The following is a 15,764-nucleotide window of genomic DNA, read 5'->3' on the forward strand; positions in this document are numbered from 1 at the left end:
AAAACTGAGGATCTGTTAGAGGACAACTAAATGAACGTGGGATGCAGAACGGGATCCTGGACCAGAAAAGGAACCTGAGTGGGACAACTGGCAGATTTTGAATAAGGTCCGGACATCAGGCGGCAGTATCGTAGAAAGGTTATCCTCCTCATTTCTATAGTTGTACTGTGCTCGTGTAAGATGTTAACATTTGGGGAAGTTCAGTGAAGGGTATTTCTGGGAACTACTATTTCTGCAACTCTTGTCTAAATCTAAAATTATTTCAAAATAAAAACGTTTAAAGCTCCAGGGAAAAAAAAGATTTGGTTTGGAGAAATGATGAACAGGATTGCTGATCAAGACGTGTGTTGGGAGGAAGAAAAGGGAAAAAAAAGTTACATTCTGCTTTGCATTGTTGTCAAGTAAGATAAGATATAGATACAAGTAAAAATGCCCTAATACTGAAGATGAACTGTATAATCATCCCTGAGCAATCTGTGTCTGTCTATACACCCATTTATTTGTACACAGTAAAATCTATTTTATACGTCCCGTAGGAGTTGTATTATTGGGCAACACTTCACTCCTGAATTTCCAGAAGGGAGCAGGGGAAATTCCAGCAGGGGAGGCCAGGTTTATGAATGTATACCAATGTATACATCTTGAATTGCATACAAGATATATAAATGTATATCTTGATTTATTATCTAAAATGAGAATCTCCTGTGAATATCTGAGGCAAAACACTAGAATTAGCTAGTATTTATTTTGTGCCTGTCCCAGAGTCTACTGTCACAGGTATTATACAATTTATGGGGGATCGAATACAAAGTTCCAATTACAGCCATCATTAAGTGAGTACCTACCGTGTCAGGATCTGGGCCAGGGGCCAAATGCCTTATCTCACTTCATCCTCCCACTAACCCTGTGCCCATCATTTAGATGAGGATGTTGAGTTTCTGGGAAATTAATGAACCTGCTCAAGATCTTACAGTGTGAGGATGAAGTGAAGGTATTTGGGGGTCACTGCCCCCAGCCTCTCAGCCAGTAAGTGGCAGAGCTGGCCTGAGATGTGAGTCTAGGCTTCTAATCACAGTTGCAGGGCCTCTGCTTTGTACTCTACTCGTTCCACAATTAGCCCAGGGCAGGACCAGGCATGGAGGGCTTACAATTTTGTCCAAGTCAGTGTGTTTGCTTAAGGTAGCAACATACAAGTCATATATTACAAGGACTGGACCCTCAAGTCCCATATTTTATATTTTAGCCACTCTTGCCAACACTTGGTATCACCAACTGTAAAGGTCTGCCGATCTTAACAGTTGGAGACTAGCTCACCTGTCCTTTTCAAGTCCATTTTCTTGAGTCAGCCCCTTGCAAATGGTCTGACCACCTGTCTGTCCTCTCCCACCATCTTTCTGTCCCTAGCCCTTGCCATATTCTCCTCTGTTGGATTGTCTTTTTCTTAGTGATTTGAAAGAGATCTTTGTGCATGCTGGATGTTAATAATTTGTCTAAAATAGGTGGCAAGTATCCTGCTTGCCTTTAAATTTGCTATTTGGTGCCTTATTGCTATTACTATTATCAGTGTTTTAAATTTGGAGCTGTCGAATCTCTTTTCTTTGATGGTATTTGTGTCTTTTGAATAAACTAAAAATATATTCCTCCGTATTTTCTTCCACAACTGTCAGTTTTGTTCAGGTTTTGTTAATCAAGGGGGATTTATTTTTGTAACTACAGCAGGGAATCTAACTTTATTTTTTCTAGCTTGATAGTAAATTTCCCCAGCCACATTTATTGAGTTGCCCTCCATCTTTCGTTTTAAATTACATGTAAGATTTAAATCTATTTCAGATGATCATGTATTACTTTTATAATAGCAATAGCTGAAATACAATTACTTGAAAGGAATAAAATCATATATTGATGTCCTTCTCTCGTGTCTCTCCATGGCTCACACAATGCCAGGAACATAGCATGTGTTCAGTAAATATTTCTGAACTGAAGGTGTCAACTTTTCTGTTTTCTCCTAACAGTATCATGGTATACAATCTGCGATATAATCTTCACGTTAGCTATGGCATCATTACAGGCATTTGGGGGTAAGATCATATTATTAAAGATTTTGTTCTTTTAGCGCCAGTTTTTCAGTTAGATTTTACAGAATCCCATTCTACAGATATAAAAACAGGAATGTGGGGTACCAGGATTTTCTGCTTTAAAAACGAAATCAACATAGCGAGTGGGAAGCAGCCACATAGCACAGGGAGATCAGCTCCGTGCTTTGTGACCACCTAAAGGGGTGGGATAGGGAGGGTGGGAGGCAGACGCAAGAGGGAGGAGATATGGGGATATATGTATATGTATAGCTGATTCACTTTGTTATACAGCAGAAACTAACATAACATTGTAAAGCAATTATACTCCAGTAAAGATGTTTAAAAAAAAATGAAATCAACTAATGGTATATAATCTTCATGCCCTCTTAAGCCCTTAATTACTGAAGGATTATTCATATCACCCCTTTTTGGCTATTCTTAAACTAAGCTACTTTGCAGCAATCCTGAATCTTTTCCCAAATAACTAAATGATACAGCAATGAGGGCACAAGGAGTAGCCCTTAAGAGACACTAGATAAGCATTTCTTTTCCCTTCCTTTTAAATATGTTCAATTTTAAGGAATTGCTTCCCTCCATCTCCCCACCCCATCCCAAGGCTCCCATTCATTTTCTGACATGAGCTTTTCAGCTGCAGCATTTCCAATTTATAGGTTGCCCTCAGTTACTGAAAATCCGGCAAAGCTCTGCATTTATTTTTTTGTGGTGCCCACCCCATCCCCTTCCTTGATCACAGCCGTGTTCAGCTTTCAAGAGTTACATTTAAATATAGGAACAGAAACAGTCTGTGAGGCTATTAGCAGTGAAAGATAATCCATTGGAAATGGTTCCCTGCCCAGCAGTTTTCAAGCAGACTTATCACCAAGAACTAATTATGCTGGGAGCTTTGGTCATCATGAACGTCATCGTCCAATTAGAAGTTACAGCATTTGCCAAGTGCTACGACTTATATACAAGTGGTATTTCATATTGATTACACTAATCAAGGCACATGGTATAAATTCCCAACATCCCTGGGCAAACCACCCAGATTTTTAATAATTCTCCTTTTTGCTGGTTACTGCACTAATTATGTGCTAAATAATGACATTATTATTTTATTATTATATATATTATTATTAGTGGTGAAATTTCAAGTGATTTTATGTCTATACAGTGCCTACTCTGCTGTTGGATTAAGGGGTTGGCGGATTTTATACTTGCAAATTGATACCTGGTCATCAGGACACTTGTGGTATTTTTTGCCATTTTAAAATTTAATACACATCACTTAACTAATGCAAAAATACGATCATGGATGGATTTTTAAAAAGTCCTCCACTAATGCCATTAAAAGTTACTAATGCGATAATGATAATCAGCTTATCTAAATTAGCATTGTACTTAACAAAATAATACACAGCTTTGGAGAAGGAGAAAGTCAACTTGGCCTTTCAGCATTGCTGATGAGGGTAAACTGGTACAACCTTTGTGGAAAGCAATTTGGTAACATTTAGCAAGAGCCTTTAAAATGTTCATGACTTTTGACCTAGTATTTCAATTTCTGGGAATCTAGCTGAATAATGCTATATATGGAAAGAGCTTTATGCGTTATGCTAAAAGTAGCATTATTTTTAAGAATAAAAAAATGAAAAGAAACTCAAATGTCCACCAAGGGAGTAATGGTAAGTAACATTTACACGTAGTTTTGACAACATGGAGAAATGCCATATTAGGTTACAAAGAGGGGAAAATAAAAATTTCGAATTGTGCAGACATTAGCATGTATTACACAATGATGTAAAAACATACTAAGCAGAGCAAAAGACTAAGAAAATAGAGTACAATGTTAGCAACTGTTGCCTATGGATTTGGGACTAGATTATAGGTAATTTTCTGTATTATTTTGTATTTTCCAAATTTTCTATAAGCATGAATTTAATATGATAAAAATGATTGACTGTATTGCAATAGTTTTAAATTAAAACATTAAGATCAATATATTCTTTTGGAGTGAAATATCAATAGTGCATTGTATTGCCCCCAGCACAATATTCCCTGTTCTTCAGAGGTGTGGTCACGTTCTCCGAGAATATTTTGTTAAAGGAAAGCACAGGAGTGCAAGGTGAGTTACAGATGAAATCAGGGAAGAGATCTACTCTGTGACTGAATTTTTTTGGCAGAAACAAGGTCAGCTGCTGAAATGACTACTGCTCTAATTGGGTAAATTCCTATTTTATCCTGAAGTTAGAATGCCAGAAAATAACAAAGAAACCCCTGAAGGTGATCAATTCTTCCATGCTCACATTTTGAAAGACTGTTCTGTGCAATTCACAAACTGCATTTAGAGAACTCTTTTCGGTTGGCTACCCAAGTATTTTCCAGAAAATGAGGTTAAAAAGCATCCAAAGGTGGGTAGGAGGCTATAGGTGTGGAGGAAGAGTGTAGAAGAAGCAAAACACAAGAGATGACATGTTCATAGAATGTTTAAATTCCAAAGGATTTTACACATTTAATGTATCATTTATATTTAGAACTGGGCATCAAAGTGAATAAGCTGGCAAAGTGGATGAGAACCTCTAAGATAAATTTAAAAGTTATTTTTATTTGTAATTCTTGCTTGTTGTAAAAAGCCTAACAGAATAGATTTTATTAAAGTAATAAAAGCTCTCCTCTCTTTCCCACACCTGCTTCACTTACCAGAGACGGCCACCATTAAAGTTATTTCATGTCCTTTAAGACAATATTCATGTATATAACTTTTTTAAAAAAACACCAATGGAGATTAAACTGTACAGAGTACTCTGCAACTTAATTTTACTTAATAATTGACCTTCAACCACTTGTATCTCAACACACATGGGTCAACCACATTTTTTTTTTTTTTAGTGATGCGTGGCCAGGACTGCATGACTGTATCATCATTTGACCAGCCCTGTTCTCATGGACATTTGGTTGTATCCTGCTAACTGTTCTTGTGGACAATGCTGCTCTGAACATCCTTGAACATACTCATTTGCATACTTGAATTAATTCCACAGGAGAAACTCCTATAAGAATAATTGCTGGGGGCTTCCCTGGTGGCGCAGTGGTTGAGAATCTGCCTGCCAACGCAGGGGACACGGGTTCGAGCCCTGGTCTGGGAAGATCCCACATGCCGCGGAGTGACTAGGCCCGTGAGCCACAACTACTGAGCCTGCGCGTCTGGAGCCTGTGCTCCACAACGGGAGAGGCCGCGATAGTGAGAGGCCCGCACACCGCGATGAAGAGCGGCCCCCTGCTTGCCACAACTGGAGAAAGCCCTCGCACAGAAACGAAGACCCAACACAAACAAAAATAAATAAATAAGTAAAAAAAAAAAAGAAAAAAAAAAAAGAATAATTGCTGGGTCAAAGGGAACTCACATTTTAATATTTTGGTAGATATCACCAAATTGGTCCCCCTCAAAAGCTCCCCCTAGCAAGGCATAAGAATACTCTTTCCCACTATCTGGCTGTAGAATTAAATTTTGTTTACAACGAAGAGGTGATTTCTATTCCATTGTGTTCACTTATTACGTCCATTTAATTTCAAAGTACGGGCATTTTTTACTTGACCAAAGAGAAGAGGATAAACGGCAAGGTCTGTGTAGGTTTGTCCTGATTCAAGTAGGTGCATCAGAAATTACTATTAAGAAGGTAAATCCAATTCATAAAATATGTAATTAATTCCAAAGTCACACATACCAATTTGAGGATTAAGGAAACTCCTGTGTAACTGAGAATTGTTGGCAGTATTAACTACTCATTAAAAAATATAAATTATGATTAGCTAGTCCAGTCTGGGGCTTAGCATGTGCCAGGCACTGTTCTAGCTCTTTACCTAGATTAACTTATTTAACCTTCATGACAACTCTATGAGGTAGGTACTACGATTATTTTATAGATTTAAAAAAATGAGGCACAGAGGGTCTTAATATGACCAAGGTCATGCAGCTAACGAAATGACAGAGCCAGAATTCCAACCAGGTACTCTGAATGCAGCCTCTGGGCTCTTAACTACCATGCTACATTCAAAGCTCATCTTCAGGAAATAAGGATGCATTCCACAGTTCTCCACAAAGCTTTTCATCATAGCACTGACGATGGAAAACTTCCTTACCTGCCTTGGGTTGGAGGTGCCCCCCCACCCCAACAGCAAGATGATGTGATGGCTAAAGTACAGGTTAATTTTTTTTTCTAAATAAATTATTTATTTATTTATTTTTGGCTGTGTTGGGTCTTCGTTGCTGTGTGCAGGCTTTCTCTAGTTGCGGAGAGCAGGGGCTACTCTTCGTTTTCGGTGTGCCGGCTTCTCACTGCCGTGGCTTCTCGTTGCAGAGCATGGGCTCTAGGTGAGTGGGCTTCAGTAGTTGTGGCATGCGGGCTCAGTAGTTGTGGCTCGCGGGCTCTAGAGCTCAGGCTCAGTAGTTGTGGTGCACGGGCTTAGTTGCTCCGTGGCATGTGGGATCTTCCCAGACCAGGGCTCGAACCCGTGTCCCCTGCATTGGCAGGCAGATTCTTAACCAGTGCGCCACCAGGAAAGCCCCTACAGGTTAATTTTTATTTTGCTTTTCTACGTTTCCTCCAGTGACCACATGTTGCTTTTGTAATAAGAAGACAAAGTCACTTTACAATAGTGACAGTTCTTAAGAACAGAACGCTTTCAATACCAGAAGGTAGCTTATCTTTCCAATGTCTCATCCAACCTCCATACCAACAGCCACTCAGCATCAGGAGGGTTTTGTTTCATCAAACCACAAAACCATGCAAACACCCTGACCCACTTGTGTCCGATGACTCTGCCCTTCAAGAGCTCAATCTGTAAAATGGGGCCAGCGTCACCTACTCGGGAGAGTTGCTGTATGGAGTCAAGATGTTTGTGAGGTTCAAGCACCATTTGGCACTGGCAGCTACTATCATTATGATTTTTGGAAGCCAACCCCAAAAGACAGCCATGATGACAAATTTTAAACCAAAACGTTTATAGATATAGACACCGACTGCTAATGGTGACTGCCTGTTGAAAGGGAAAATGAGGGGCTGTGAAAGGAGAGACTTTTCACTGCACATCCCCTGGTATTGCTTGATTTTTTAAAAAGAAATCAAGATTATTATTTTAAAAGAAAACATTTTAGGACTGCCGGGCTTCTTATAAATGACTTTCATATTTCGGAGAGAGTATGCTGAGCTTTTTAGTTAAGTGAACATTTGACAAATGTAAATTTACTTAGTATCACTTAGATACTTAAGCCACACTAGAATCTTTAATTACAACAGCTACATGGCTAAGGCTTTTGTATTTGAACTGTAATATAAAACCAATATTTGGAGACAGCACACGTCAGAAAAAAATCCTATTCAAACATTCCATTCATGTCAAAAACAATCAAGAAACAGAGCAGTTTAAAATTATGTATCATATTTTCATAAGCTGTTCTGACTGGCAGGGGTAGTAAACTACAGCCTGGGGGCTAAATCTAGCCAACTACCTGTTAGTTTATTTTTCTAAGTGAAATTGTTATTGAGATAATTGTAGATCCACATGTAGTTATAAAAGTAACAGAGATCCCTTGTATACTTTGCCCTGTGTTTCTCATGTAACCTATCACCTGTTTTTGTATAATCCACGAGCTAAGGTTTTTTAGATTTTTAAACGGTTGAGAAAATTAAAAATATTTTGTGATGTGAAATTACATGAGATTCCAATTTCGGTGTCCGTAAAGATTTGCGGGAACACACGCACATTCCTTTACGTACCATTTCCAGCTGCTTTTGTGCTGTGAGGCCAGAGCTGAGCAGTTGCAAGTGACCGTACCACCCGCAAAGCCTAAAATATTTCCTACCAGCTTTACAGAAAAGTTTGCTGGCCTTTGGGCTGGAGACTGGGCTAGGGTCAGGAGAGAAATGAGTATCTGGAATAAAGATTTTTCTTTTAAAGACAATTTCTAAACGATGTCCGTACCATTGATTCCCTCAGATATCAATGTTAGAAATGTCTTCTTGCAACGAGGGACAAATGGACAATTAAATAAGAGGCAAATATGTCCAGTTTTTTCTCAAAATCTAGAGATGTCTATGTGTTTTGAAAGAATTACACACAGGATGTGAATTTCTCTTAAATATAAAGGGATCATTTATCAAAACTAAAAGAAATGAAGGTAGATTGTTTCAAATCCACAAGTAACCACCAATACAATTGAAATAACCATTTCCCTCCCAGGATGCTTAAAATGAACAAGTGCAGACAATCCTGGGCTGAATACTAGAATTATCTGCTGTTATTCATGTGTTACTCTCTCAGCCTTGGGTAAAAACCCTACCCTTAGCTTTAGGCTGAAGCCAGTCCGTTGTGACCTTTCCAGAAATAGGTGGTGCAGTGTGAGAGCACGTGAGTATGTGTAATGCCTCGAGAATTTCAGAATTGTTTGACAAACATACACTGTCTATTTTCTATAGGCCAAAGTCCCTCAAACTAACAGGTGAGAATTGAGCCATCTTAAGAACAGTTTATCAGAAAAGGGCTGTACGTAGGCATTACAAAGAGCTTTGTTCGGTGAATCCCTCCTAATGCAACGTCTTTTGGAGGGTGGGTGAGGGGAGGCAGGGGTAAATATTTAAGTGCTGGTGCTACTAGATCTAGTTATGATGGAAAAAACTGCAAGTTCAAATTTTACCAAGAAAACCAGACCCCAGAAATTCCATTAGCATCAGAGGTCTTAACCTAGTGGCAAAGGGACCATGGATAGAATTTAGAGGGTCCAGGGATTTGGATGGGAAGGAAGATGAATCTTATTTCACTCGCCTCTAACTGAAATTGAGCATTTGTCAGTTTGGGATGTAGGTACCAAACCACAGAAGCATTAACAGGACCAGTGATTCAGTCAGCAAAAGAAATCAGCTATTTTCATATAACATTCTGGTTGCTGTAGCTATCTTGAAATAACATTTATGCGCATCTCTCCTTCAAAATTAAGAGTATGGCTGACTCTTGAACAACACCAGTTTGAACTGCACTGGTCCACTTACACGCAGATTCTTTTTTTTTTTTCAAAAGTAAATACTACAGTACTACATGTCGTGGTTGGTTGAATCCATGAACATGGAGGAACTGCGGACATGCAAGGCCAAAGGCCGACTATAAATTAGACTAAGATTAAGCCCCGCATTGTTCAAGGGTCAACTATGGTTATTAACTAGGTCTGCTGCTACAGCCTTCATTTAATATAATGCTAATAAAAATGCTCATAATCCAAGAAATATTTTGGTAACTATTTCAATATAACTGTTTTCCTTGGCAAACCTATACATTTTGTTTTATTCTTTTAAACATCACTCAGAGAAGGGATTCAGAGATTCCACTGGACTGACAAAGGGGTCCATGACTCAAAAAGCAATGAAGAAAACTGGCCTTAAGGCAGGTCTCCCAACCAGGTGGTGCTGGGTATTAGAAGGAGCTCCACTTGGAGGACGCAGACACTGGTTCTAATCCTGACCAACTGCTGGACTTGGGTTCTTTACCTTCATTTTCTTCTCTATGAAAACAGAAGCATCTCAAGGTGGGGCATATACGAGATCCTAGCCACGTGGCCCCTGAGAGAGGCTGAGCACAGGCTCAGGTGGCCACTCATACTCTTGGGAGTTCAAGTGCGGTTATCACCAACGATCAGTATCGAAGCAAAATTTGCTCAAACATTTTGTAACCTGCCTGTTGGGGGTATGTAACATGGGTCATTCCTGCAATACTTGCCCCCAGCATGTGGGCAGACAGCCTAGGGACATTTTCCGATCATCCAACAACACCCATATTCAAAATTTTTTCCAATCCAACTATCGACCTCACCATTCGTGCAAAAGATCTTGTCCTTTTCCTGCCTCGACACTTAGAACTCAAATCGCTCCGTCCCCGATTCCCCTACTTCTGCCAGTGGAAGACACCCTAGTCTAACTGGAGAGTCAGGCTGCAAATAATACACAGGCACGGGAGTCCAGCACACGTGGGTCTGACCTTCCTGTGTTAGCTGCCCTGAGCAGGTTAACTTTTCTGAAGATTAGTTTTCTCTTGTAACGGCAAATACAAATGTCATTCATCGTAAGGTTTGAATGGAATCCGGCAGGGAAATGCTTGAACTTCATGGTTCACGGCGCTTCTTCCTCCCACCCAGGGCCCTGGCTGGCCAGCCCCAGCCAGGAGTCTTGTTTTCAAAAGTTGAGACCTCTTCTGTACCAGTGATGCACACAGGCTCCCTTTTTAGGCATGTTTTCTTTCCTCACAGGACTGGCTGCGTAATTTGCAGGGCTTGATGCAAAATGCAAATGCAGGACCCCTTGTTCAAAAATTAAGAATTCCAAGACAGCAAAGGCAGAGCATGCACCCAAGTGTGAGGCCCCACGTGACTGCGCAGACGGCAAGCACGCGTGAAGACAGCCCTGCTGCTTCACTGGAGCAGCTCTTCCCAGCTGGCTGCACGTTAGAATCGCCTGCAGAATTTTAGAAAGTACTGATGCCCAGGCCCTTCCCCCAGAGACAGACTCCAAATACCTCAGAGCTTTCCAGGTACTGCAGCCCAGAGCCACAGTTGAGACCCACCGGACTAGAGTGACAGAAAGCCTTGGAAGAATGCCATGGGCCAATATGCACAAAGAACAGACAGAGGGTGCCCCAACAAAGCCCTGATAAAACAGAAACGTTCATGTACAGAATACCCTGGGTGTTCAGGACCTGCGCCAGGTGTTTCATAGCAAAGTCATCTCCAGCCTTCAAGAGCCTGCATTATTGCTCAGGGGCAGTGAATACTCATGACTCAGCATCTCCTTGCAGGGTTTTAACTCGGCAAGGCTACTCCAGAGCCACGATTTCCCAGCACCCTTTGCAACAGCCATGGCATATGACCAGCCAGGTAGTCAGGAGAGGTGAGCAGAAGTTTACGTGCAACCTTCCAGCAGTGCTAAGAAGAGGGAGGATGGCCTCCCCCTCCTATCTTGGCTGGATAAGTTGCCACCACCTTGGACCATGTGTTGAAGATGCGGGGCGGGGCTGAGAAGTAAGATAGAAACCACGATGTCCAGTGTCATAAGGTCATGGTACTAGTTCTTGGTTGTCCCCATTCCCCCGGCCCCAAACAAAATAAACGAGAAAAAGACACACAGGTGAGCCAATTTCTGTTTTGGTGTTTTAAACCAGTCGACTTTATCATTAAGCCAAATGCCTGAAATGGCCCATTTTACAGATGAGCAAACTGAGAATCTGAGGCAAAATCTCTAGCCGGACGTCAGCTAGACAGTAGTGCCAGAGGCAGGGTTGTTCTTACCTCCTTTCTCCTCAACCCTGTTACCTTTTAACAAAAGAAGGCTCCTTTTGGATGGTTCTGTCATCACCTTACTCAGATCAACTTATTACTCTAACAAAATATGTATACTTTAAAATTGGAAACCCAGCCTAGTGCTTTGGTTAAAAATGTGGACTCTGGAGCTACACTGCCTGGGACTGACACCCAACTCTGTTCTAGAAGTTTCTTCACCTTTGTATCCGAACAAGAGGCAGAGACTAGGGTGAGGTGGTTGAGGCAATCCCCTCTGGTGCAAATAGAAAGTGGTACCAAAAATCTCACTGATCAAGGTGACTATTTTAATGCAATTTTCCTAAAAACCAAACGTAACGCAGAAAAGTCCACAATGAACAAAAACATCACACTCTTAAAGATAGGCCCAAGTCTGCCCCTGCATGGTCCTGCCTTAATTCCCAGGCCAACTGCTAATAAAACTTCATTTACAAAAACAAAGCAGCTGACCTGTGGGCCATAGTTTTCCAATTAAAAAAATACTGCTTTAAAACGAGTGCTTACTGAGTTTTGAGTGCCCTAGGCAAGTGCCTCCCTTGTCTCACCCTAGTTCCAGCTCTGGATGGCACCTGGGAGAAGTAGATGAGTTAACACAGGTCACGTTCTCAGCACAGTGTCTGGCTCAGAGTAAGGACTCACAACAACACAGCAACAGAAATTGAGGAGCATACTTTTTTAAGAAATTAAACCCAGGCACAAACAAAAAATTCATGTTCTGCAATGTTTAGAAGGCAGCAAGAAACCTTAATCAGAGGAGAGCAAGAGGGTAACATCTTGATTTCTGGACTCTTCACTGGAGATTTTATAGCTACACTGCCTAAGGATCAAAAGGACGCAGCTTTTCCCAGTGCCTAAGCTGGAACTTGCCTATCTCTTGCACGAAGCTGTACCTTCCTTAAAGGGATCCCAGGAAACTTGGCATTCTCAGTATTTCTCCTGTTTTCACCCATCAGCAATTACCCCGTTGCTTGCACTCAATAGCCCAGCTCAGGGGTCAGCAAAAGATGGCCCTCCAAATCATGGCCTGCTTTTTGTAGATAAAGTTTTATTGGCACACAGCTATACCCATTCACTTACCTGTTATCTACGGCTGCTTCGGTGACAATGGCAGAGTTGAGTGATTGTGCCACAGAGGTGAACAGAGTTGAGTAGTTTCAACAGAGACTAAGGCCAGCAAAGCCCCCAAAATTTACTATCTGGTCTTTTACTGAAAAAGTTCGCCAACCCCTGGTCCAGGTGACGTCAAACTGCAAACATATTCATTAATCAATTTCCCCTTTCAGATCCATACTGACCTTGCGAAACAGAGCTGGGTGCAGAAACCATGTCAGTGGCCTCTTACCTACTATGGCTGCTTCCCAGCTTTATTTGGTGATTAGCTGTATATTTTAAGTCTCATCCTCATTTTATAAAGTTTTGCTGGAACACAGACATGTTCTTTTTCTTATAGTCTGGCTGCTTTTGTGCAGAGAGCTTAGTCACGAAGCAGACCTAATGGCTCCATAATGCCTCAAATATTTACTATCTGATCCCAAACTTTTTGCTGACCTCCGCTCTACTGGGCAACCAAATTTGCTGTGATACCAGCGTGGATCCAAGACCCTTGATGCCCATACAGGTGTGAAAAAATGTCTTCTAAAGAGGCTGATATTTTTCCTGTTTATCTGAAGAGCTATAACACCAGAAGTACAAGCAATGTCTCTACGATTTCGATCTATCGGTTCCCACTTGAAAGGTCAACAGCCCTTCTGTTACTAGAACAGAAACACAGATAAGACTCTTTGACAAACGGCAGAAAGGTGACAAAAGAATCTGTACAATGCACCAGCATTCAGTAACAAAACACTTCTGAACAACCAAAAATAGCTCTAAAGCAAAGAAATGATTAATTCTCTCTATCATTTTCATCTTTTCTTCTTACAAAAAGATCCAACAGTGCGTTATAACTCGCCTGAAGTCAGACTTAAATGGAATCAGATTTGTTCAAACAAAATTTCTAAAATAAGTTCTGTACCTCTATTTCATAAGTGACATAGTCCCCTGCATACAATCTATAAAAAAATGTTTTCACATCCTTGTTTCTAGTTTATCAAAAACAATGGATCTATTCAATGTTTTAAAAGCACAGATGTTTAGCTTGATGAGGGCACACAAGAATTTGTATTAAACAAAGACTGTATTTGAAGAAAAGAACAAAGCAACTTTGGATAAATTATATATCCACTGGCATTCCATGGCCTCCTAAGTTTCCGTCAAGTGAAATGTCCATTTACAAGAGGTTTGGGGTTTCTCGTTTGTTGGTTCAGCAAACACCAAGGGCTTACTGTGATGAAAGACACTAGTCTCAGGCTTTCCCACGCATCATATGTCCCAGAACCAAGCCCAGGACCCACTGGGCCCCTCATCTCTTTTTATGAACAGAAGTAGGCCAAGGTTGAATTTCACAACACACAATTACAGGCTGAGCTAGCGTCAGCTTGATCTTTGGCGCCACCTACAGATCAAACTGCATTTCGCTTCACTACAGCACTAAGACACAGAGCTCCTACGTGCATTTATAGAGAAAATTACTATGGGGCCGGGGCAGCGCCGCAGAACCCCACACCATAACCTGTCTATGGGAGACCATAAAAATGGAGTGTCCCTCTTACACCATTCTACAGATGAGCTTGCTTTTTATTATAAGACAACAGATAAAAGGAACCACACAAAAAACGTAGAAGGCGAATACTCATAAACCACCACCCAGGTTAAGAAACAGAACTTTTCCGGCCACCCCAGACCCTCCAGGTACCCCGCCATCGCCTTCACCTTTCCCGCTCTACAGATGAGTGTAGTATTAGTTTTTCCATGTGGTCTGATTAGTTTCATAATTCCATCAGAGATGGATCGGTTTTAGAACTGGAATCCATCGCGAAGAAACTATCCCTATTGGAGGGCGCAGTGCTCGATGGACGCCCCCCACCTTGGAACCGAGACAACCTGCTTAGACGATTCTTGGAGGGAAGACAGGGACACGGATGGGGGAGGGTCTCCACAGCGTTGCCTTGGCGCCTGCCTGCCCTCAGGCCACGGTGACTGGGGCCATGGCCTCTGCGGGCCTATTAAGCTGGAGCAGGTGTCCCCGCAGCTGGTGACTCAAGTCTGGCTCGACGGCCTGAGTGCAGGGGACCAGGCAGGGGCGCGTGTCTGGCATTCCGGACGGCTGCCCACCCTCCCTGGCGGAACTAGAGGCACTGGCTGGGCTCCAGGGACGTCTCGAGCTGCCCCACGGAGACCAGGGTGCCCAGCTGCCCCGAGGCACTGCTCTCGGGCGGGAAGGTGACCAAGCCCGAGTTCTTGTTCTCACCGTGGTCACTGTGCTGCTTCTTGTGGCACCGCAGAGAGTCGCCCCTGACAAAGGAGGCGCCGCAGGTCTCGCAGCGGAAGGCCCGCTGGGTCACTATCTGGGCCACGTGCTGGCCACCGCTCTCTCGGGGCCCTTCCCTGCCCGGCGGGGCCCGGTTCTCTGTTTTGGTCTCGTCCCTGTGCACCTTGTCGATGTGCTTGGCCAGGCTGCTGGGCCGCTTGGTGTCGAAGCTGCAGAAGTCGCACTTGAAGGGGCGGTCCTTGCAGTGGACCCGGCTGTGCACGCGCAGGGCGGCGGCACTGGAGCAGGAGTAGCTGCATTCGGGGCACTTCTCGGGGTGGTCGGCCTGGTGCAGCCGGCTGTGCTCCAGGAGGTCGGCCCGGTCCCGGCCCTGGAAGGCGCAGTGCAGGCACTTGAAGGTGTGCTTGATGCGGACGTGTGACTTGAGGTTCGCCTTCATGGTGCAGCGGACGTCGCAGAACTCGCACTTGAAAGGCTTCTCCCCCGAGTGCACGATCATGTGCCTTTTCAAGTCCGAGCTGATTTTGAACTTGGCGCTACAGAGCCAGCACTGGAAGGGGGTGTCCCCTAGCAACGGAAGGTGTGTTTCCATTAGAGCAGGCAGGCAACACAGAACTCCCCCCAAACACACCTCAGAACACCTGGCCGCAGAGAGGTAGCTGGGTCTTTGAACTCCAATTACTTGTCACCTGGTAACACCACCACTAACCACGTATATTAGCTCGCTTAGTCCTCACGACAATCCTACGTGTGGGTACTACTACCCCCATTTTAATAGATGGGGTAACGGAGGCTCAGAGAGGTCAAGTTATTTGACCGTGGCCAAACAGCAGGGATTTGAATCCAGGCATCATGGCATCCAAGTCCACACTCTTCATGACACTTCCGTTTCAGATCTAAACTCACTTGACATCTCAAATTTGGACATGGAAGGAAGAGGTGTGGTTTATGTTACATACAACTG

The 15,764-nt window shown here is 42.7% G+C and overlaps 1 protein-coding gene across 1 annotated transcript in view; it reads right to left on the minus strand.

Moving 5' to 3' along the window:
* Nucleotides 1-11,360: 11,360 nt before the first annotated feature.
* Nucleotides 11,361-15,764, minus strand: part of ZFP64 (ZFP64 zinc finger protein) — an 80,596-nt gene continuing 76,192 nt past the window's right edge. The window contains exon 9 of the mRNA XM_007185286.2: nt 11,361-15,367. Within this exon, the coding sequence (XP_007185348.2) occupies nt 14,658-15,367 (710 nt within the window). The 3' untranslated portion in view covers nt 11,361-14,657. The remainder of the gene's footprint in view (nt 15,368-15,764) is intronic.

The sequence above is a fragment of the Balaenoptera acutorostrata genome, chromosome 15 (assembly GCF_949987535.1).
Source record: "Balaenoptera acutorostrata chromosome 15, mBalAcu1.1, whole genome shotgun sequence".
Classification (NCBI taxonomy): domain Eukaryota; kingdom Metazoa; phylum Chordata; class Mammalia; order Artiodactyla; family Balaenopteridae; genus Balaenoptera; species Balaenoptera acutorostrata.